We start from the raw sequence: 23,026 nt of genomic DNA, 5'->3' as shown, positions 1-23,026 counted from the left end.
ATACGCCAGCAGCAGCAGCCTGCACCACTGATACAAGACAGGATATATCCAATCCTGTTGTTTATGCCAAATTCATGCAGGAGGTGAGTGTACACCACACAACACCACAGAACACTGGTGTATGTGTGCATAATTTATCTTGAAATATTAACACATTTTTCCCTTTCACCAGTCTAACAGTGCATTAGTGGAAAATATAAGTGAGCTGGCTCACTTCCTTATGAATGTGTACTGTGGTTTCTCCAATTACACTCAGTGCCATGCACATTGCAAAGCCTTGCTCACACTAATATATGGTTACATGCAGAATACTTCAAACATTTTGTCATCAAATAACAAAACAGGGTGTCAAGTACAACATTTATTCACTTTATTTCATACTTTTTTGTTTTTGTCTGTTTACGAGACATATGGCAGAGACGCTTCTGCGCGGTGAATATTTATCAACACAATAACAAAATTTACATTTTAATGACTCCTCCAGTTTACAAATGACACAAAGCGGTAAAGCAAAAAAAAATGCAGCGAGTCACACCTCAACAAACATCAAGCATATAATACATGGCTAAAATATTTACAACAAAATATCACAATACTACAATACAGACTATACATAAAACCAGGATCAGTGTCATAGCAAAGCATGTCTAGAATGCTAAATCCTGGGAACACTATATCATATTTTCAGTGGTGATAATTCATATCCTTAAATCTTTTCATCTCTTCACATTAAATGAAACCTATTCTTGCTGTACGGCTGAATACATTAAGATGACCTAATAAAGCAGCTACTACATACACAAAAACGGTTAAACATGTTTGTATCCTGTTGTTCCACAGTGCTAGGCAACTTAATGACACACACAGTCATATCAAACCATATCTATTTCTTTCACAGCTGACTGACTGCAAATCTATCTGCATCATTTACCTTCACTGCTCTCACCTGTTATGATCTTGTTCAATCATGTCTAATGTGACATATATGGTCTTAAGTAATGCCCTTTCTTGCTGTTTTACTGGCACATGCTTACTCAGTTTTGCAGTCTCTGGGACAGGACTCTCCACAGAACTCTGACTTCGATAGGGGTTGGCTGTGCTGCTGTCTGAGGAAATTAATGCAGTGGATTCTCCAGGAGAGGGAGGCGTCTTTGCAGGTTCAACTGGACTTTCATCCTCCGTATAAAGACCAAGAGTCATTCCTGAGTTTGCGTAGTCCACTATGTATTCACTGGCTGTGTTAGTATCATAGCCTGTAACTAATGAAGGGGTAGATGTGCTCTGCGCTTTCTCTGGGTATACTGTATCACAGTGGCTTTCAGATGGATTTCTGAATGGCTGGAAGCAGATTCCCTATGGATACAAACACACAGACAGAAGGGAGCCGTAAAACAAAAAGCTAGGATGAATTACAGCAGCTTTTATATATTATCAAGACTCGGGCATGGATTGTTTCTGTAGCCAGTGAAAGCTAAACCCTACATAGACATGATAACTCAGGATAGAGGACCTCTGGAAGAGGGAAGATGTTAAAGGAGTCACAGTGCATGGACACATAAATGAGTTCAAGACAGAAACTTCAAACTATGACAAAAAACATCTGTAAAACATCTGTGTGCCATTCCAGAAAGCAGGTTCAACAAACTCGGGAACAAAGCATAAACTCTGAGTTGCTATAAACTCAGAGAGTTGAAACAGCCCTGATTATGTTCACCCTGAGTGAAGAATGCATGTGTGAAAGAGGATAGCAATCATCGGTGAAGCTCTGATACCAGGATTCCCCATGGCAACAGGTAAATAAAGAGCAGCACATGAATGCTTATGAATCTGGACCGTGATGGCTATCATAAAAAAACATGAGGGGAGAAAAGGGTCATTTAAAATCCTCCAACTTGAATTGTTTTAATCGCTGAAGCTCGAATTCCACCAAATTTTGCATTTGATTTTTAGATCAGATTTTTCAGTTGTAATCTGACAAATTACAGAAAATGAAAACTGAAGAAATGGAGCAAACACATAAGACAGTTTATTCATGGGCCTGCGATATCCGTCAGCCCAGTAAGATTGATTTTGGAGATTATCATTGGGAGTAGTTGAGGAATTTACAGACATCGCACCTTACTAAATGTTGCTCAATGTCATTTGACTGTATTTCAGTGCATGACTATACTCAAACCTGAAGTGCCATCAGAACATATTAGAGCTCTCTGCAGTTATGCAAACATAGCATATCAGCACAAATATTCATGTGGGCTAATTTTACAGTCACCTTGGAGTCACTGAATAGAGTCAAATGTAAGGCCATCTGCCCCTAGAGATAAAGCTAAGCCCAGCTCTAAAGTTACACACTATGTATCGCACCATCATTGCATTGTAAACGTGCATATATGGATTTGGTAATACAAATAATGTATGCATATTTTTATACTTGAGCCTAATCTGTCGTCACTGCTAGAACTGTGACTACAAAAATACAGAACATACCAAAAATACTTGTTCAGTCAAACTAATTTCATAATACTAATTTCTGACAAACTAAAGGGATTTTTGTGTCTCCGTGGGATACTAATTTGTAGACCGTGGGATACAAATTTTTATAGTTTTTAATAAACCTGATCAGAGTGCTGAGTGCTTATTTCCAACTGGGGTTTTATGTTTTGTCAAGCCAGCTAAGGCAAAGAAAGCTTGGTTGTGTTGAACTTCCTTTATAATATAGGCCTCAGGAAGTCTGGGGGGAAACTGTTTAAGATAATATTCAGAAAACCACTTTCATTTTGGTAGTTAACTTTTTGATTAAATCACAGAATCTTTTTTCAGATCTCAGAAAATTGAGGTAAATGTGCAATGATCAAGAAAAAACATCTTAAACAGCTTTTTTCATTCAACACAACAAAGTCAGAGAGACTCAGTTTGCTGACACACGTGACAAGGTAAAACAGAAAACCCTCACACTGTAAAATGTGAAATTAAAGTAAATTACCGAGTAGTCACTTTAGCAGAAATATAGAATAACATTCAGCTTCTCTACAATTGAAGAAAGCACAAGCTGATGTATTTCTACCTTTTTTTGCTTGACAATGAAAAACCTACAATTTAATCATGCAACTTGTTCAGCAACATAAATGCAGATATAATGCATCCCACTGGACAGCCTCAGATAATAACACACACAGTGAAGTTAAAAACAAGCAGAGACACATGAGCACAAAGAAAATCTAGAAAACCCATGTGAACAGACACAACGACTGGACTATTTATACACCAAGGAGTGATTTGGGATTAGAAACGGGGAGAAAAACAGGACAGATGTGCACATAATCAAAACAGATGGTGGGGACGAAAAAAAATCTGAAAAACTAAAAGAAGACAAATGAGAAAGCAAACTAACAAAGTAAAAATGAGAAGAGGAAACAATAACCTAAACTACATGTGAAAATATCACCACCCCATCCCGCAAAATTCATCATTATAAATCAAGGGCCATGACATCCTCGTCACCTTTTGTTGACTTTGCGACGCCCAAACACCCACAGAGCTGAGGGCTGGATTTGGCACGGGCTTCTCCTGGAATTTCTTCCATCTAAACAAATAACACACATCATTAACACATCGTTAGGAAGAAATCTGTAGAAGTGTTTGGTGCCAAAAATGTAATCACAACATGACCACAGTGTCTTAGCACATCAGAGCCTGTCTTCCACTATTGATGGCCTGGAAATGTTTTTGGTTCAGTGTTTGCATTCAAAAGGAGCTCATAACAAATCATCAGTAACAAAAAGAGACGGAAACTTACTGAACAGCAAAGCATAATCCGAGAAATAACACCAGGAAGATGACAAAGCTTCCAGCGACACTAAGTGCAGTAACAAGCCACGGATCTGTTAAAGACATTTCAATTGATCATTGAGCACTTTGCAGAACAGACATTAAACACTCTTAAAAAAAATCACTGACTGGATTTATACAGTTTTAAATAACTAGTATTACCACAGCAAAGAAAAAAAAAAGTTCATAACATTCGGTTTAATTCAGATACTAGTCCAGTGAGTCATAACATTAGAGGTTAGGATCTTAGTTCTTAGCACGCAAACAAATATTTTGACACTGATCAACCGTCAGCTGGCAATCTGTCACAGTGTCTTCTCATGGTTGATAAATAGTTCCAAAGGGAGGTGAATCAACGTCAAGACGGCTTCAGGTACTTCTTGACTGTTATCTGGGTGACGTTCTACCCAGACAGACAAGTGTTTACCGCAAGGGTGGCTCAAACCTCTTCCTCTTGCCCTCCTTGCCCTAATGAGCCAATCAACTTCACACTCAAACACTTGCTTCTCACGGTTTAAATTGCTGATATCAGCAGCAGACATAGATCATTTGTACCATTTTAAGTGTACATAAAAATAAATGACTTTAAAGTGTTGTTTATAGTAACAAAATCAAGCTTCGGTAATACCAGTTTGTGTGCAGTCATGTAAAAAATAAAGGCAACTATAAGGTTTTGTATATCAGGACATAATAAAGCAAATATCTAATCCTTACAAGGTCACGAAATTAGGTAAATATAACCCGAAATCAACAGCAGCTCGTGACATATAACACTGTGAAATGGTCTAACAAAAGTGAAAATGAAGAAGCACTGTGTGAAAACAAGTATACCTCGTGACTCAGTAGCTCGTAGAACACATTTAGCAACACAAATGTGAAGTAATTGTTTTCTGTATGAATTTATCAGTCTCTCATGTCCAGTGTTGGGCAAAAAGTAATTAATTATAGTTACCAGTTACTTCTTCAAAAAAGTAACTGAGTTAGTAGCTGAGTTATAAGATTCTAAAAGTAATATGTTACTAGGAAAAGTAACTATTGCATTACTTTAAAAAAATGTTTAACCTTCTGGGTCCAGAGTATAATTGGCCGTTTTTGACTACTTTTGATTTTTCTGCTACATTTCACCTTTAAAAACTATTTACTTTGCCTTGTTTGGTATCATTCTTTTCAGCACAACCTCACATGTCTGAATCTACAGTTATGTTTTCATTTTGACATACTGTAGTAACACAATAGATCTAAAATTAGACAAAAAACATAAAATCAGAGTAGAAAAAGTTATATTTTTTACTGTAAAAACCATAAACATGTTTAATGAATCATATTTCATAACTTTAAATGCAAATATAAATTGCTAATTTTAAAATCCTATGCACAAGTTATTTGCAGCCATTTACCTTTTACCTTTTTTTTTTCTTTTTTTTTTTTAAAAATGATCATTTCAAACTATTTAAATAACAATCAGGTGTTCTTCATTAAATAAGATGCCACACAAATTATTTGTTCCACTCCAAAAGATAATTTCTGTCCACTATAAAGGAGAACATCACAAGCCTGGTGTATCACTCCTATACACTGTAATCTGCCTTTGGTGGCTTTCTGACGGCACCTGTAACATTCAGCAGTCGCCTCATTGTTCCCGTCAACCCGCTGCACCACGTACTTTTCTAAAAGACTGACTCAGGTTTGTAGCCCCAAAGGATACAGCCTCATTGTTTCTGCAGAGAAGTATATACTGTTTTTCTTCATTAAATTATATACTGTAAATGCTTTACTGTTTTGTTCTAGAGAAATCTCTCTGCAGAAACAATGAGGCTAAAAGTCATGACGTCAGTAATCATCAAGCGTTTAGAGGAAAATGCATTAAAATCAGACATGACTATGTCGTGGAAATCAGCACATTTCCTGTATCCTTTGGGGCAACAGACCTGAGTCACTTTCATTAGTAGTCTTAGTTATTCCGTTTTGAGTTTCTTATATTCCCCATTTAGTTCCTTGAATATTACATTTCCCCTTGTGTCTGTGTCCTTCTGTGTCCCTCTTTTTGTGTCTGTGTTTATGTGGGTTGTGTGTGTCTTTGTGTCTGGTTTCCCATCCTTGTGTTTCATTTCATGTCTCCCCGCCTTTCATGTTTATCTTTGTTCCTCAGCCTGTCATCATTGTCATCACCATCGTTTCCTGTTTTATTGTGGAAAATCTTGCATTCCCTCTTCAGTGTGTTTAGTTTTGCTTTCTCTCACTCGTCATGTCTAATTTGTCTTAGCTGTCTTCCCCATGTGTTTCCTGTTCCCTTGTCATTCCTTGCATATTAAAGCCCTCTGTTTCCCTCTGTCCAGCGTTCTCCCTCATTCCCCACCGTGTGTTCTGCCTACCTGCGTGTTTTGTTTCATGTATATTCCAAATTTAGTTAGTTTTGTAGTACTGCCATCCAGCAATAAACCCGATAAAACTTTCTGAGTTCATTTTCACCTCCATGAGTCTGCATCTAGGGTCCATTCCTGCCTGCCTTACATGACCAGTTCATGACGCCACTTTGGTTTCATCCAAAGGACAGGAAGTCTCGGTTTGTTCGGGTGCAACTTTGCATGCCTAAGCTAACTGCCATGTGCAACTCTTCTAAACAAGCCATACTTGTTCATTTTCCTAATTGCACTGTCTAATTGTACACTGCATTTTTGGATTACTTTGTTAAATAAATAATGGCACAGCATAATATGTCATGTTTTGTAGTTGCTTTAATGTTGCATTTACCTGATTTTAAGACCTGCTAACGACTGCGTTACTTGTATTATATCCTGATACAAAAAAACCTGAGCTGAAAGAGAGTGTACTTTCTTGTTACCATGACTGCATGTGGAGATTCACAACCACTTAATAACCAGAGTAGTTGTTGAGTTTTTGGTTCAGTTTTTGCTGTTGTGCTGTGACCAATTTCGACCATGGCAATGCCCATGGTCATAGACTTGTAGCTAATATTACAACAGCGAAGTAAATCCTGCCACGCCTTTTTGTCTGTAAAAACAATTAATATTTTATGGAAAATAAATGATCCGTCATTAATTATTAAACTTTTTCTGCAGTTGTCAAGTCTGCCGTCAGCAAATAAGTGCTGTTGTGGGTCTCAGAGCAGTAAAACTGCAGCATCCTGTTTCTGACTTTCAGGAATGTTTCTATTTGTTTGCGTCCTTAGATACATGCCAAGGTAACTGCTGGAAAACACAAAGGCTTTGGATCGAGGCCATAAAGAGATTTTCCATGAGGCTCATCAAATTTTAATATTTGGCACTGATGTCGGGATTAGGCTGTTATTACTGCTATGAGTCAGTTGAGCTGTGTTTGGTTAAAGCTCGACTGTAGGAAAACACAGGTTCATGACTGGTAACAGCAGCCATTGAGTTATTTAACTCACAAATGTTTTGAGTGGATTTAAATATAAAGATTGCTAAAAAACATAAAATAAATAAAACTACACGGACATTGAATGGACTAAATTAAGCAAAAACATTTTTTTGCTGTATTTTGTTCAATCCAGAAAACAAAACAAAAAAATAAAACTGTGTCACTATTGACTGAAATAACAATCTTTACTGGCCTGACATGCCAAAGCATGATTGTGCTGGTGCATCTGTTGATTATTCACCAACTTAGTATCAGGGTGGTATTGGGTGCACCAAACCTAAGATAATCTGCTCACAGGCTCATTCTGAATCATTCCTCTAAGTCAGAGCTCTTATAGACCACTTACCAAATTTTTTGGTTGTAAATTTCTCATCACTGCTTGTTGATATTCCGGTCAGAGCCCTGGCATCGACATTGACGGTGTACTGGGTGTCTGGACTCAGATCTTTCAAAGAGACGTTCCTCGTTTTGCTATCCACAGTAACAGCTGGAAGAAACCCATTAAAGAAATGCTATGAATGTTGTGTTATATGAAAGTGTGCAAACTTCGCACAAGTGCGCTGCGTACTCACTGAGATACGGTCCATCCTGCGCCTTGTAGTAGTTGACTGTATAGTTTTGAACAGCACCGCTGCATTCCTTCTGTGATTTCGTATTCCAGCTCACAAAGGCTTCTCGCTGGCCAGGTACAACTGTGATAGCAATGCTGTCTGGATCTGTAGGAGCGACATGGGCAACATCAGCTTGGGACAGCATTTTAAAAAGTACTGTTTCAGAATGAGTCAAAAGTTTGGACACACCTTCTAATTTAATGAGTTTTCTTTATATTTAATACTTTCTACATCAGGGGTGTCCAACTCCAGGCCTTGAGAGCCGGTGTCCTGCAGGTTTTGGATGTGTATGTGATCCAACACAGCTGATTTAAAAGCCTATATGACCTCCTCAACATGGCGTAGTTCTCCAGAGGCCTGGTAATGAATTAATCATTTGATTCAGGTGTGTTGACCCAAGGTGAGATCTAAAGCCTCCAGGACACCGGCCCTCTAGGCCTGGAGTTGCCTACCCCTATACATACCGAATACATCAAATATATGAAGCAAGCATTTATGGAATTATGTAGCAAAGAAAAAAATGATAAATAACTCTAAATATGTCTTATATTTAAGATTCTTGAAAGTAGCCACCCTTTTCTTTGTTGACAGTGCTGCAAACCCTTGGCCTTCTCTCGATGAGCTACATGTTGTAGTCACCTGAAATGGTTTTCACTTCACAGGTGTGCCTCGTCAGGGTACATTTGTGGAATTTCTTGCTTTCTTAATGAGGTTGGGACCATCAGTTGGTTGGTTACTGCAGTTGTGCAAGAACCAACCAGCTAAGTAAAGAGAAACAAGAAATAGACGTGTCCCCCAAGTGCAGTCGCCTTAAACCATCAAGCGCTACGATGAAAGTGGCTCGCATGAGGACCGCCCAAGGAAAGGAAGACCAAGAGTCACCTCTGCTGCTGAGGATAAATTCATCCGAGTCACCAGCCTCAGAAATCGCAAGTTCACAGCCCCTCAGCCTAGAGCCCAGATAAATACCACACAGAGTTCCAGTAGCAGACACATCTCTACATCAAGTGTTCAGCGGAGACTGTGTGAATCAGGCCTTTGTGATCAAATAGCTGCTAAGAAACCACAACTAAGGAAAAGCAACAAGCAAAAGAGATTTGTTTGGGCCAAAAAACACAAGGACATTTGACCAGTGGAAATCTGTGCTTTTATCTAATGAGTCCAACTTTGAGATCTTTGGTTCTACCCGCCATGTCTTCGTGTGATGCAGAAAAGGTAAACAGATGGTCTCTACATGCATGGTTCATACCGTGAAGCATGGAGGAGGAGGAGGTGTGATGGTGTGGGGGTGCTTTACTGGTGTCACTGTTAGGGATTTATTTTAAATAGAAGGCACACTGAACCAGCATGGCTACCACAGCATCCTGCAGCGACATGCCATCCCATCTAGTTTGCGTTTAGTTGGACCATCATTTATTTTTCAACAGGACAGTGACACCAAAACACACCTCCAGGCTGTGTAAAGGCTATTTGACCAAGAAGGAGAGTGATGGAGTGCTGCGCCCAATGGCCTGGCCTCCACAGTCACCTGAACTAAACCCAGTTGAGATGGATTGGGATGAGATGGGCCGCAGAGTGAAGGCAAAAGGGCCAACAAGTGCTCAGCATCTCTGAGAACTCCTTCAAGACTGTTGGAAAACCATTTCAGGAGACAACCTCACGAAGCTCATCGAGAGAATGCCAAGAGTGTGAAGCAGTAATCAAAACAAAGGTTGGCTAATTTGAAGAATCTAAAATATAAAACTTTTTTTAATTATTTCACATTCTTTTGTTTTCTACTAGTGCTGTCAGCGTTAATCTCGTTAAAATGACGTTAACGCCATAACCGCATTAACGCAAATCTCTGTTAGTGAGTTAACGCGTCTCGCCCCGTGTGAGGGCTGCACGGCGTCAACGCTTCAGCGCAGTTAGCTCGTTAATGCGTTAGCACCGTGCAGCCAGTCGGTTATGGGTTGCGGTTATGGCGTTAACGTCATTTTTAACGAGATTAACGCTGACAGCACAATTTTCTCCATAATTCCATATGTGTTTATTCATAGTTTTGTTGCCTTCAGTGAGAACAATGTAAATAGTCATGAAAATAAGGAAAAATCATTAAATGATAAGGTGTGTCCAAACCTTTGCTGGTTGTGTATATATCCAAACATCTGAATTACGTACCTCCAAAACTGGAGCAAACATGAAGGACTTTTGTGCCCTGGCCTGTCTTGTCACCAAAGAGGGGCGTTACTGTGATATTATATGGCTTTTTTTCCTGGAGGCCTGTAAGAGAGGGGGAAGACTAGTCTGAAAACTGATGACAGAAAACTAGCAAGTGACTGTTACAGCATACTTGTTTAGCTTTTTAGCCACACAGCTCAACAGTGATTACGTGCATCCCTTAGAGGAGTTTTGTGCTGTTAGTGCCAAATTTGAATTTGTTCTATGCTTTATATGATACCGCCTTTAGCTATGGTAATATTTTAGCTGGAAGCCTATCAAGAGTATAACTAAAGTACCAAAAGCTGTGTAACCTAAACATACCAAAGCTCCAAGTGCACCAAGTGAAGTGCTTCTTATGATCTGTTTATATGATGAAATGCTTCTTGGGATTAGTATCTATTATAATCTAGTATACGTTTCAGATTTAATATGTGTGCAACAATGGATAAGAATGATTTATTTGTTTTAACAGTTATGTTTATAATTAAATAGTTTAGGTCATCTGTTTCCTCATCTGAGGTTTGAAGCCATCCAAAGAGTTATGAGAGAAGATTTGAGAAGCCCTGAGATGACTACAGGGTTAGAAATGTAGAAGAAATAAAAGTGGGGACACTATGAAAGGCACTTGGGTGAGAACTGTGATAAACAAGAAAAAATTAAGTAATAGCTTCACAATAAGCAGCTTCCTAGCATAAGTAAACACAGATGCTATTGAAGCAGACCTACAAAAACTAAATGGAAATGAAGAATACAAATACAGGATCTATTTCGGTGATTGTCCCTGTTTGTTAACCTTTGAAAAATAGTGTCTTTTCTGATACTTAGAAAAAAACAAAAAACAGATTTTACCCGGTCCGTGGAACCAGACCTTCACAGAAACATTGTGAGTAAATCTATTTAGCCTGGCTGTTCCTCTGCTTGCTTAAAACAACTGAGCACAGAGAAACACCGCAAACTGCAACACATCTTAGGACACAGTTTTCAAGAAATAACTGTTTTTCTGTAGAATGTATAATGGATTACAGAGCAGCTTTTAACATCGATCTCTCCCAGGCTATGCATAATTTGCTACACCCATGAACCAGTGATGCTGGAAGATAAGACACAAATGGATCATGTCTTTGCCGATAAATCGGCATGACTCAGATTCCAGCCACATTTGCTTCCTTGGAATTTATTAAACATCCATCTATCAGCCTGTCATCAATTTACCGTTATCACACTGCTCTCTAACGTACCGCTGAGTGTTACATTCGTGTACTCGCTCTCTTTCCAGTGGTACTGACTTCCATCCTGGGTCCAGTCAATTTTATATCCACTGACTGGCTGCATAGGAGCCATCCAGCTGACCTTAATAACTTTGTCATCATATAAGGTCTGGATGTTGGTAACTTGAGGAAGGCCTGCCGATTAGATAAAGTGAAAGAAAAAAAAAGCAAATTGCTTGACAACACAGCAAAGCCTTTGTCCATTAAACTGAAGCAATCTGGTACATCAATAATAATTGCCCATTAAAAATAGCATTTAAACTTACTCTCTCCAACGGCCGGAACATAAACTGACTTCACCACAAGAACTTCTTTATTCTGGAAGACTGTGAGATTTATTCTGTGTGCATCTTGGTTTACAACAACATCACAAGTTGTGTTGCCACAGAAGGTATAATTCCCTCCAATCATGTGTTCACTGTCATGAGTTTGTTTTATGGTGTAATTAAATGTGCCTCCACAGTCTTTAGGAATACCCTGTGTGGATAATTTGAAGCTTGTCACATAAAAAAATAGACAGAACATACAGAAATCTGCTGTTTAAAGACACCAATGAGATATTTCCTTACCTTCCACATGACACGGACTTTTCTAAGTCCATTTTCTTCCAGTTCAGACACTTTTCTCCACAAGCGCAGGTTGACATGATTCTCTGTAAAAGGTCAAAATAAGAAAAACTATTTTACACAGGTAGGAATATTATTATATTTGAAAACTGTCAACGGTTTTGGTCTGAAGCCAAGAAAGGAGAAAGCAGTGTGTCTGTTCACACGTTAAATAATATCCTGGAGCTCATGGTAACCGCTGCAAACAACTACGTGTTTACAGCGAATAATTCAATCATCCATCCACTTTGTGAACTGCCTCTCCAGTTCGGGGTCACGGAGGGAGCTGGAGCCTATCCAAGCTCTCTCGATGTGAGCTGCGGGGTACGTCAAAGACCGCAAGTCCATCGCAGTTCATTATTTTTAGTAATTCTGCTGCAGAAGTTGTAGACTGACCCTCATCTTCGTGTTACATGCCATCGGTTCTCTGGAGGTATTTTTTTTAAACACTACAGTCATATTACACAGCATAAAAGACTAAACTTTTGACTTTGAATTGTCACATTCAAGTCCAAACCTGCAACTCAAAATGTTTCAGACTTCATTCCTTTAACATTCCTTGATAATGTTCCTTCTCAGGGCCTCAAACCTAAGGTGGCCCCTAGAGACAAAGCATGTACAAACTCCACAACACTTACAAATTCCAAAGCACTTACAAAATCCAAAACACATGCAAACTCCAAAACACATACAAAATCCAAAACACATGCAAACTCCAAAACACGTACAAAATACAAAACACGTACAAAATACAAAACACATGCAAACTCCAAAACACGTACAAAATACAAAACACGTACAAAATACAAAACACATGCAAACTCCAAAACACATACAAAATACAAAACACATGCAAACTCCACAACACGTACAAAATCCAAAACACGTGCAAACTCCAAAACACGTGCAAACTCCAAAACACGTACAAAATACAAAACACGTACAAAATACAAAACACATGCAAACTCCAAAACACTTACAAAATCCAAAACACGTACAAAATACAAAACACGTACAAAATACAAAACACAACGGAAGTGTTCCAGGACGCTAGGGGCAGTGTTGAGCTCGATTTGCAAAATAAACAGTTTGTTGCAAACACATGGGCTGTATCCCAATTCAGGGTCTGCAGCCTTTTGGGTGCCAGTGTTTTGGGGTAGGCTGTTGATTTTCTTTACTCATTTCAGAGATCTTGACCCCCCCCCATGTTCAGCACAAAGTTACACCCATGCTTACTGTTTAGTTTGGTCACATGTAGTATTTCCTTGCTCCAGTCACTCCAGATGGCCTTCCCCAAAACACAGCGTACTGAAAAGCTGTAGGTAGTGCAGGAATCCACATTGTTGATCGTGATGGACCCATTAGCTTCCTTATTTAGTAGACAATATGGTCTTGTATTGTTTCCAGTCTCACTGTGGTCACACTAGGAGAAACATACATTTCTTCTTAGGAACATCACTTCACTTCTAAAATATACTCAAAGCTTTTACCAACAGTCACTAAATTTATAGGGTGCATGTTTAAAAAGAATCGAGATTTATAAAGGTTTATTTTTTTTGTTGAATTGATTATCCAGGAAAAAAAACCCATGCAACAAGGAACTTTTTTGAAGTTGAGGAGTTTTAGATTTCTTTTTAAATAATTTATTACATTAAGTAAAATACTTTTCTTGCCAAATGTCACCACTATTTGCCAGAAGTCATCCTTTAGCTGAATGTTTTTATTTGTTAAAAGTAATGTTTAATCTTATCTAAAGATAATTAATTGTAACTTAATTAAAAGGAATATTATAATATTAGTATTATAATATTTTTTAATTCTTAGAAACTTTTCGAATCAAATCGCTGTCAAAATTGAATGCTGAAAATATTTTATAATGAAGTTAAAAATGAATATACTGAGAAATCAATTGTGTCAGTTATGGATACAGCCTAAATATTCAGCTATAGAAATATCACATGCTGCTTATTTATTTTCTATTTGTTTCTTCCAACTAACACAGTATATCCATTATGTCCCTCATGTATGTATTTTATTTCCCATTCCACAGCTTTATGTCCCTTGGGGAGAAAACTTACAAACATACAGTACAGCTCTAGGTGAAATCCGCGAAGTAGCCAACTTTGTTTATTTTTGTTTTTTTACAATTATTATAAATGTTTTAAGGCTGTCAAAACCCCTCACTACACACTTTATACACTTTTCTCAGACAGGCATGAACATTTTCACACTTTTATCTCTTGTTTAAACACTCTCAAAGTTCAAACCTTCGTAGAAAAATAAGTCCAGTAATATAGAATGAAAACAAAGGAACACGTGGTTGCCTTTGACGGTGCAAAAACGTTTAGTCAACATTGTTGAGTTTGTTGGGGAGAAAACTTACAAACATACAGTACAGCTCTTCAGAGTCACACTGCTACTGCTCGAAGATTTATGTAAATTTGACTACCTGAACGCATTCTGTACTGTACAGGAGACACGGCACGAGATTGATTGATAATGGTCTACAGCCAATCAGGACACAGAACACAATGCGCTGCAAAACAGCGAGGCTGCGAAAGGTGAACCGCATTATAGTGAGGGACCACTGCATATGATTTTTAGGTGATTACAGGTTATCTAATTAGTGTTTTACCTTCACTACCTGTGCAGCAAATGTGTTTTTATTTCTGCCTTCCTCAAATACCACAGAGATTAGAGGTTTGAGATAAGCCAGCTTTTCCTTACCTCGACAATTTCTCCTCCAGCTAAAACCTGGAAGTGAAACAAGTCCCCAGTTAGCCATGAAGGGTTAAATATTGCAAACATGTTGGCAGGAACAAAAAGAGCTTATATAGTGTCTACACAAATTAATGTATTTTATTTCCCATTCCACAGCTTTATAGCAGTTTATACCATCTGCACTTTTGCATCTGATGAAGCAAATACTGTTTATGATTAGATATATAATTTTTTTCTGGACAGAAATCTTTAGTTAAGGCACATACTGGGTACTATTTTAAAACATTATTGCTTAACCAACTAAATTAACTTTCACAAGACTCTAGGAAAAACTATTAACATGTGTATTGGAATTTCCTTTATTTATGTATTATTCACATTATTTACTTGGGTTTTAGCAGGTCTCAATGTCTCACACCTTATTCATGCCATTGAACAGCCATGTGATTTTATTTCAGGAAGTTGGGAGGAAGCAGACAATTCCACAGGAAGAGTCTTTTGTTTTCAACCACTGTGTCAGGTAGCAAGGGAGTGTAAACAGCTGTGCACTGCCTTTTGTTTCTGTAGAAGGTATTTAAACCCAGGGCTGTTCTGGGTTCAGGAGAGACTCTGCTGGTCATTTGCCCCGCGATGGCTGCTCCCACCAAGCTTGGGTTTTTTGTTCTTTTTGATTAAAGGATGCTAGCTACGCTCACCGTTTGTCTGCGGGCTTTATTAAGTTAAACTTCCACAACACATGAGATGAAATAAGTACAGCCCAGGATTTAATAGCTTGTAGAACAAACTTTAACAGCAACAAGTCGAAGTAGCCATTTTCTGTTTGACTTCATCAGTCTCTCACATGCTTCTCACATTGCTTCATTGAGGTTTGTGGGAATTTGTCTCGTAATGTCCCGCCGCAGCATTTCAGTCAGATGGACTGGAGATTGAGTGGGTCATTGCAACAGCTTTATTAATTTCTTTTTCAGAGAAATTCAGCCATTCTTGTGTAGCTCTGCTGCTGTCCTTGGGATCACTGTCCTGTTGCACATGCCCGGTTCCAGCACAGCTTGAACTATCAGATATACTCGTCCCATCTGACTCTAGAATACTTGCAGAGGAGTTCATAGTTGATTCAATGACTACAAGGGGCCCAGGTCCTATGACAGCTGCTATGAGCTGTTTGTGCTGATATGTTGTGTTTGGTGGTCTTGTGCATTATGGCCAAACATTTCTGTGCTGCTATGTTCCTTTTAGAGAGAAGAGGCTTTCTCTTGGCATCCCTTCCAAACAAGTCTTATTTGTTCAGTCGTTTTCTAATTTTGCCGTCATTAAGTTTAAAATTTCACATGCTAACTGACTCCTGAAGAGTCCTTTCAAAGTTTGACCTGGAGGTGAATTTACTTGGAAATTAATTCCTAGAAAGACTGTCTGATTATGTTAGTGCTAGTTACACTTGCTCATCAGTTAATCTAGTGCATTTGCATAGCAGCATCAAGCTGCTGCTTACTCTCTTAATTCCAGTGGGAGAATTTTTTTTGACATGACTGTAGATCGAGATGACACATTTTTTGGGACTTCCTTTTTATTTTGTCTTCCTGGAAATCTGTTTATGTAACTTGCTGTTTAATGTATGAAAATGACGTAATTTGTGGTCATCGTCATTGAAACTGTTGTGTTTCATTCAGCATTTTTATGGCAGTGTCGTAACTAATTCTTGTTATTGCTTCAAAGTGAGCAGCTGTGCATGTAATGAAAGAGCAACGTACCTTCCTGCATTTGACTTCACAGCGACACGGCTCTAAAAGAGAAAGTCGTCGCCATTTAACTGAGAGCGAACCTGCAGAGTCAGTCACCTTTAGGTCCTTTGGGGGAAGACTTTTACCTGAGTAGCAGACATTTCAACATCATCAAAAACATTCATAAATATAGTTATATGCAATGTAATCCATGTCACTTACTTATGTCAAGTAGCGCAAATGTACGAGGGTCAGAGGAAACATTCCAGTGATGAGTTGTGGCTTTCACGGTAACAGTGATGTTGTCATCTCGAAGTGTGATTAGTTTTGTGAGTGTGCATGTTGTTTTCTTTGAGTGGCATTGTAAAGTTTTATTTTCTTCTTTATAAAAAACACTGAAGGAAAGAAAAATCTATTAAATAATTTAAGAAGCATTAAAACAAAGGAAAAAAATCTACATTAGTTGTTATACACAAGAGAAAGAAAATACAAAACTTACCTCTCTACGGTATAGTTCACTGGGAGATTCATGTGATGCTCCCATGTGCATGTGAGGCTGTCTAAGCCACCGCTTTCCTCTTGATTAAACTTATACTGGACACATGAAATATTTCTGGGTTTTGCTGCTGAAGAGAAATTAAGTTATTAATGTCCTACATTTCCCTTTAATGCAGGAATGCTCAACTATATTTATGTTGGTAATGGAAGAAAATGACTTCTTACAGTACGTTTCTATAATGGTGCCTCCGATGACTTGCTGAGTATCTGCAGTATAGCACTGCAATGTCGCACGAGGGTGAGTGAAATTTCTGAGTGACAAGACTGTGTGTGTGCGGTTCAACATGCTGGACAGGCTATCATCAATGCGATCGTTGTTCAGTTTCCAGTAGATTTTGCTCGTGCCATCACACGCGCTCTGACATGTTATCGTGATGTTCTCTCCCGCTTTGATGTATGGATCTTTAGGGTAAACACTGCAGGTGTTGCTGTTGGGGCCTGGAGGAAATGATCATTTTAATTAAGGTAATTGAAAAAAACTCTTTTGTCTCTGTAGCAAAAACTGAAGCCGGCAGATGGATTGCTTAGGTTATCAGATGCATAGAAACAGGGAAAACAGCTGGCTCACAGAAAGCACTAAAGCATAGGAAAAAAGCGCTTGCATGAATGGGTGTCTTGGTCTCGTCCGTGCCCACTCCGGGTCAGGAACCAGACCCTGCCCCAAGTGGAGGAGTTTAAGTATCTCGGGGTCTTGTTCACGAGTGATGGGAGAAGGGAGCGGGAGATCGATAGACAGATTGGTGCAGCGGCTGCAGTGATGTGGACACTGTACCGGTCTGTTGTGATGAAGAGAGAGCTGAGTGTAAAAGCGAAGCTCTCAATTTACCGGTTGATCTACGCCCCTACCCTCACATATGGTCACGAGCTGTAGGTAGTGACCAAAAGAACGGGATTGCGAATACAAGCGGTGGAAATGGGTTTCCTCCGAAGGGTGGCTGGCCTCTCCCTTAGAGATAGGGTGAGAAGTTTGGCCATTCGAGAGGGGCTCAGAGTAGAGCCGCTGCTCCTCCACATCGAAAGGCACCAGTTGAGGTGTTTCGGGCATCTGACAAGGATGCCTCCTGGGCACCTCCTGGATGATGTGTTCCAGGCATGTCCCACTGGGAGGAGGCCCCCGGGGCAGACCCAGGACACGGTGGAGAGATTATATCTCTCGGCTGGTTTTATCTAACTCATTATCTTTTCTTACCCCTTTCCTCACCTGTGTCCCCGTGTCTGTCTGGTCTCTCAGTGTTTGCTCACCTTTCTGTCATTGTGTCAAGCCTGCGCATTTGTGCTTTGTTTTTTCCTGTTTTATTTTGGTGTCTGTTCTTACTTGTATCTTGTGCGTAGTTCTATTTTCTTTGTCAGTTGTAATGAGCCCCAGCTGTGATCCCACATGTTTCCCTTCCCTTCATTATTCTGTGTGTATATATTGTCTCAGTTCTTCCTCTTGGCTGTGTCCTTGCTTCTTGTTGATTTTCCCTCTTTAAAGAGTGTATTTCTTATTTTTTAACCTGCATTATTTTGTGGTTAGTTGAAGTTCAGCAATAAAGCTGCTTGTTAGTTTTAACCCTTGTTTCTGAGTGTTACATTTGGGTCTGACTCCTTACTGCAACAATACCAGCCTTGACTGTTTGTTCACTTTTTCACTTTTTTTGTATTTAGCCCACACTTCCTCTTGTACAGAGGGTTTTTTTTACACTTGGGTTGGGTCATAGTCTGCTTCTCTGAGAATACGAGGTTCTTCTTACCCAGCTTCCTTTCTTTTTCTTGAACCAATTCTTATTTCTTCGTATTTTTACTTCCAGGAAATCAGACTTTCTTGTCATTTTTCTTTAAAAAAAAGGAATAGTTCTCTAGGTTTTTGGAAAGTCTTAAAAACACAGTCTGACAGCCATAAAATAGGATTTTGCATCAACCAGTTGGTTCCCAAAGAGCGAATTAGTCGAAACCTCTGCATATGTCAGCATAGTGTGCAGTGTGTCCTTAAAAGTAACTGAGGAAAAAAGAAGAAGTGGCAAGCAGTAAAAAAGATACTCTGCAGCACATGATCACATGAACGTGTCCTCAAGAAAGAGGAAAAAAGTTAACAAAAACCTGAAAAATGACCTGAGATGTGAACCCAAACACAGAAAAGTACCACTAAATTTTGATCCACCATGAAGTATCATCTGGAAAGCACCTGACTGGAAATGGCTTCATTATTTAACCTGACAATAATCCCAAATACACCAATGCAGTGAAAGCATACCAGGATATAAAAACACACAATGTAGCACTATCATTCATGGATCTGCCTCAACTTTATCGAGCAGTGTGGGATCATCTTGACACAGAACAGAACAAAAAGGCAGCCGACATCCAAAGGAGAGCTTTGAATGTTCTTCAAGGAGCCTGGAGAATTATTCCTAAAAGTTTGGGCTGTGCTGAAAAATAAAGGTGGTCATACCAAATATTGACTTTTAAGCTTGTTATTTACCCATTTTCTCAAGAAAATATAAATAAATGAGGAGTGGCTTGAGACTTTTGCTCACCTAACTGTAATCTAATCCCACTTCTTAGTCCAACACAATTTTAAATCAGCAGAAAAATCTGTGCAAACTGGAGACTGAATGTGATACAAGAGAAAGTTTTGTTAATTAGGCCTCACATCTTATGCAAAGATTTAAATGTAATAAAGTTACGATCGCTAAAAATGTTAAAACATTAATCTATTGCATTCGAAATGCAAAAATAACCAGTGTAACATCCAGAATAATGCAAAGCTATCAAGAAAAATCTTTTTCTTATTCTTGCTGTTCTTGCACTGTTTGCTGCAATGTAGGAGTTTCGCAACTGAGATGAATGAGTCAATCAAGTATGTCAGCAGCCTAAAATGAATACGATATGATACACAAGACTTTCTTTGATGACTCGTTCTGTAATTTCATCAAAGCTACACCATAACACCGTCCATGCCCAGGTTAGTTTTCTTACCTGGAAAAACTCATCATGCTTATTCCATCCTCTAATGCGATGACTTTATAGCTTGCTCACAACTTTACTTAATTTGGCATGCTTGTGCAAGTTTTAGCTGTAACAGGTTCGTTCCATGTAACATTTGAAGCTTATTTTTTGATGACCAGAAGTTTCAATTTTAGACAGCCAGCGTTGAATCAGGTGTTTTTTGTTTTGTTTTTGTTTTTTTAATGAGTCTTAACTGTGATCATCCTGAAAAGCTCAATCATCAATCAGCAGGATGGACATATCTTCAGTATTTTAAACAGTTTTTACTGCCATGTCTGTGTTAACTGGAGGCATTCTGATGAGTTATAGCAGGAAAATCCCAGGTGCTAGCTACAGTAAGACAAGCAGCATAGCAGGCCAGTAATGCCATAACCCTGGAAACAATAACACTTAATTGGAATGCAATAGCTTACGCTTTGAAAACCTACCCATGATCCACTTCTCAACAGACGTTTGTGAAAAATGAATTTTTGCTTGTTTTTGTGTAGACTAAGCCTTACATCCTTAGAGAAGCTTATAGTTATTTTTAAAAAAAAAGATTATTGTTTGGGCACTGAGAGTAGAGAATAGACAGAGTCTGGGGTGGTCCAGGGCCCAATCACAATCAGTGACTTGAATAATGTAAATCTAGAAGCCTGTGAACCTTTATTTAGATCAGAAAGCAGTTTAGTCAGATTCCCACAATGTCTCATTTCAAGTTCCTACGCCTGATCCTCATCCTTGCATCTGTAACATACTGCAGAATGCCTCAGGGGGAATTCATGGAAAGTATGCTATCAATTCACAATACTTTCTGTTAGTGCTCACTAACAGTTTCAGGTTTAAAGCTTATTATGTGAAGCAGCCACAGAAAGATTTCAGTTCACATTAACGGTACATGAGCTCTTTGAGATTCATTATTACAAATAATAGCATCGTGACGATCTGACACGACCCTGAGTCTGCTATGTAAACAAGATGACATGCTCCAAACAGCATCAACTCTTACACCATCATCAATTAAAAAGAAAAATTTCTGAGAAATTTCTGTGAAAACTATGATCCCTGGTGCTCTGACTCACATTTAGTGACTGAACAATAACAAACTAAATCTTCAAAATTCCTCTGAGACAGGTGTGATGTCTGAAACGTGTATTGCACCGCATCTGGTTTGAATCAAGCTGCTTTTCTCATGCTTAGCACCATATGTACCCTGTTCCCTGACTTCCAAGAGATCAGTGCCCCCTGTGGTGGCATGACAGAGACACAACCTTAACATTACTTACTGTACAATATAAAGCGCCTTGAGGCGACTGTTGTTGTGATTTGGCGCTATATAAATAAAATTGAATTGAATCGAATTGAAACATTAACAAATAATTTCATAGTAGTTTTATAAAACCGGTGAAGAATATTGTGCCAGAGTTAATACATATTTTACCTTTGATTCATGGTGTTTGAGTCCCATGAATCAATGAGACTATCGGAGGTCTCCCTGGCCCTTTGGAGGTACCTCACCCTCAAGTTGGGAAAACATGTATAAAGACTTGTTAATAATGTAGTTTGTAATGTAGTTTGGATAGTTTAGATTATTTAGCACATTTTTCCTGATAAAACTGTTACACTGAAGAAGGATGGTCTATTTTTACAATATTTAATTGTTGTGTTGTTACTTTAACTTATCTAAAAAGGACAATGCGATCATCTGTTATAAAGAAAAGCAACAGACCATTAGAGGAGTTCCCAGAATAGGTGTAACCTTGTACAAGTTAGAAAGGAAAAGCACTGTAACTTTTCAATCTGATTAGATTTGTTATTGCATAAGTTTATTTTTTTTCTCTTCTAGTCCTCATGGAAAATATTTAGACAGGCAGGGACACTTCCATGTAGAATATTTGTTGATTTTCAGTAATCGGAGAAGGATTGTCAGACATTTCATCAGGTTCTGTTCACTTTGGTTAAAAAATGAGATGTTTTATTAAATCAATGGAGCCACATATGGTTACCACCTGTCCGGATCTTTGCTTTTAGAAGAAAAATGAGTCATTCTTAGTAATGCATACTTAAACAGATATAACACCATTCAAAGCAAAACTCTGATACAGTTAACAAGTTTAGGATTCTGATCTTGTTTCAGATCATAATTATTTAAAATGCTGGAAGTTATTATTCTTTCAAAGTGAGAATATTTGTAGGTAAATTTGGGTTTTTATTTATTTCAAATAAAGCACACATGCAAGAGTAGCTACCCTTCTTAACTGAAAGTAGAACAAAAAATGGGCATTTCCCATAAAGCCCAGAACTGAGTTTTATCGCTCAGCATATCTGGAAATCCCTTTAATACTTAATTTTGTTTTCCAACTATGCGACGCATAAAATGCTAAAATTGACTTACCAGCACGACTGGATGAGATTCCGGCCAGGATAAATACAAGTTGGAAAGTGTACATCTTTTTATCCTGTAATCAGACCTCAGGCAAATCCGCTGTTCAAATGCATTTAGAGCTGACAGTTATTCCGCTGAGCAACACAGAAGCACCCCAACGGCTTCAACCGAGGCTGTTATGATAGACGGCACCCGACCCTCCGCCACATTTTCCTAACTAACGCTTTATTTCAGCCATCATGTAACAGGAACTGAAGCAAACCCTGAACTGAACAGGAGGTATTACCCAACTGGAAAGACAGAGAGATAAAGAGGAAGTGAAGTAACTCCTCAACCGCCTTCAAACGTTGATTATTTCAGTCTGTTATTATCTTGGCGACGTGAAAGGGAGCTCATTTAAATACCTCCCCGCTCCGGAGACACGCGAACCACACGTGACTGCCGGTAAATCAGTTCGTATAATCTGGCGCACAGCCAATAGCAGAAGAGCATTTTATGACCTGGACATCAGCAACATTCTCAAAAGCAGAGTTAATTGTTTGTTTTTTTTCTCATTAGTTTTTATTGAGTTTTGTTTCAGTTTCCAGGCTTGTGTCTGTCAGGCAGACTGTGGTGTTTAAAGGACGCTCAGTTGGTACTAAGCGTTCCAAAATGCTCCAAGAAAATATCCCCCACACCATTACACGACCACCAGCAGCCTGAACCACTGATCGATCCAGGATCGATCCAGGATTTCATGTCATGTTATATCCTGAATGTTGTAGTA

The 23,026-nt window shown here is 38.7% G+C and overlaps 1 protein-coding gene across 4 annotated transcripts; it reads right to left on the bottom strand.

The window, feature by feature from the left end:
• Positions 1-348: 348 nt before the first annotated feature.
• LOC146371942 (interleukin-6 receptor subunit beta-like) lies at positions 349-22,678 on the bottom strand. 4 transcript variants are annotated; one of them, XM_084954233.1, is made up of 16 exons: positions 22,270-22,678; positions 17,073-17,345; positions 16,849-16,975; positions 16,572-16,744; positions 16,380-16,495; positions 14,638-14,664; positions 13,147-13,333; positions 11,875-11,957; positions 11,572-11,782; positions 11,276-11,440; positions 9,996-10,097; positions 7,797-7,940; positions 7,571-7,711; positions 3,794-3,878; positions 3,499-3,580; positions 349-1,353 (listed from the first exon to the last, which is right to left on the bottom strand). In XM_084954233.1, exons 1-16 carry the CDS (start codon positions 22,322-22,324, stop codon positions 943-945), a joined length of 2,382 nt encoding a protein of 793 aa, XP_084810359.1. In that variant the 5' UTR covers positions 22,325-22,678; the 3' UTR covers positions 349-942. The 4 variants fall into 4 exon arrangements, with proteins under 4 accessions (XP_084810359.1, XP_084810360.1, XP_084810361.1 ...); XM_084954234.1 differs by having other exon boundaries at positions 16,849-16,972; XM_084954235.1 differs by lacking the exon at positions 17,073-17,345.
• Between the last annotated feature and the right edge of the window lie 348 nt (positions 22,679-23,026).

This window comes from Perissodus microlepis, chromosome 15 (genome assembly GCF_051167445.1).
Source record: "Perissodus microlepis isolate ML-2025 ecotype Zambia chromosome 15, ASM5116744v1, whole genome shotgun sequence".
NCBI classification, from domain to species: domain Eukaryota; kingdom Metazoa; phylum Chordata; class Actinopteri; order Cichliformes; family Cichlidae; genus Perissodus; species Perissodus microlepis.
Note: the sequence above shows the minus strand (reverse complement) of the source record. Positions and strands in the feature narration are given on the sequence as shown.

Excerpts from the sequence above, each read along its gene's own strand:
- LOC146371942 (XM_084954233.1), bottom strand. The coding sequence starts at position 22,324 with ATGTACACTTTCCAACTTGTATTTATCCTGGCCGGAATCTCATCCAGT. Across the intron at positions 16,976-17,072 it reads CACCATTATAGAAACGTACT|CAGCAAAACCCAGAAATATT; the intron begins GTAAGAAGTCAT and ends ATTTCTCTTCAG. Across the intron at positions 11,783-11,874 it reads AAGTCCGTGTCATGTGGAAG|GGTATTCCTAAAGACTGTGG; the intron begins GTAAGGAAATAT and ends TTATCCACACAG.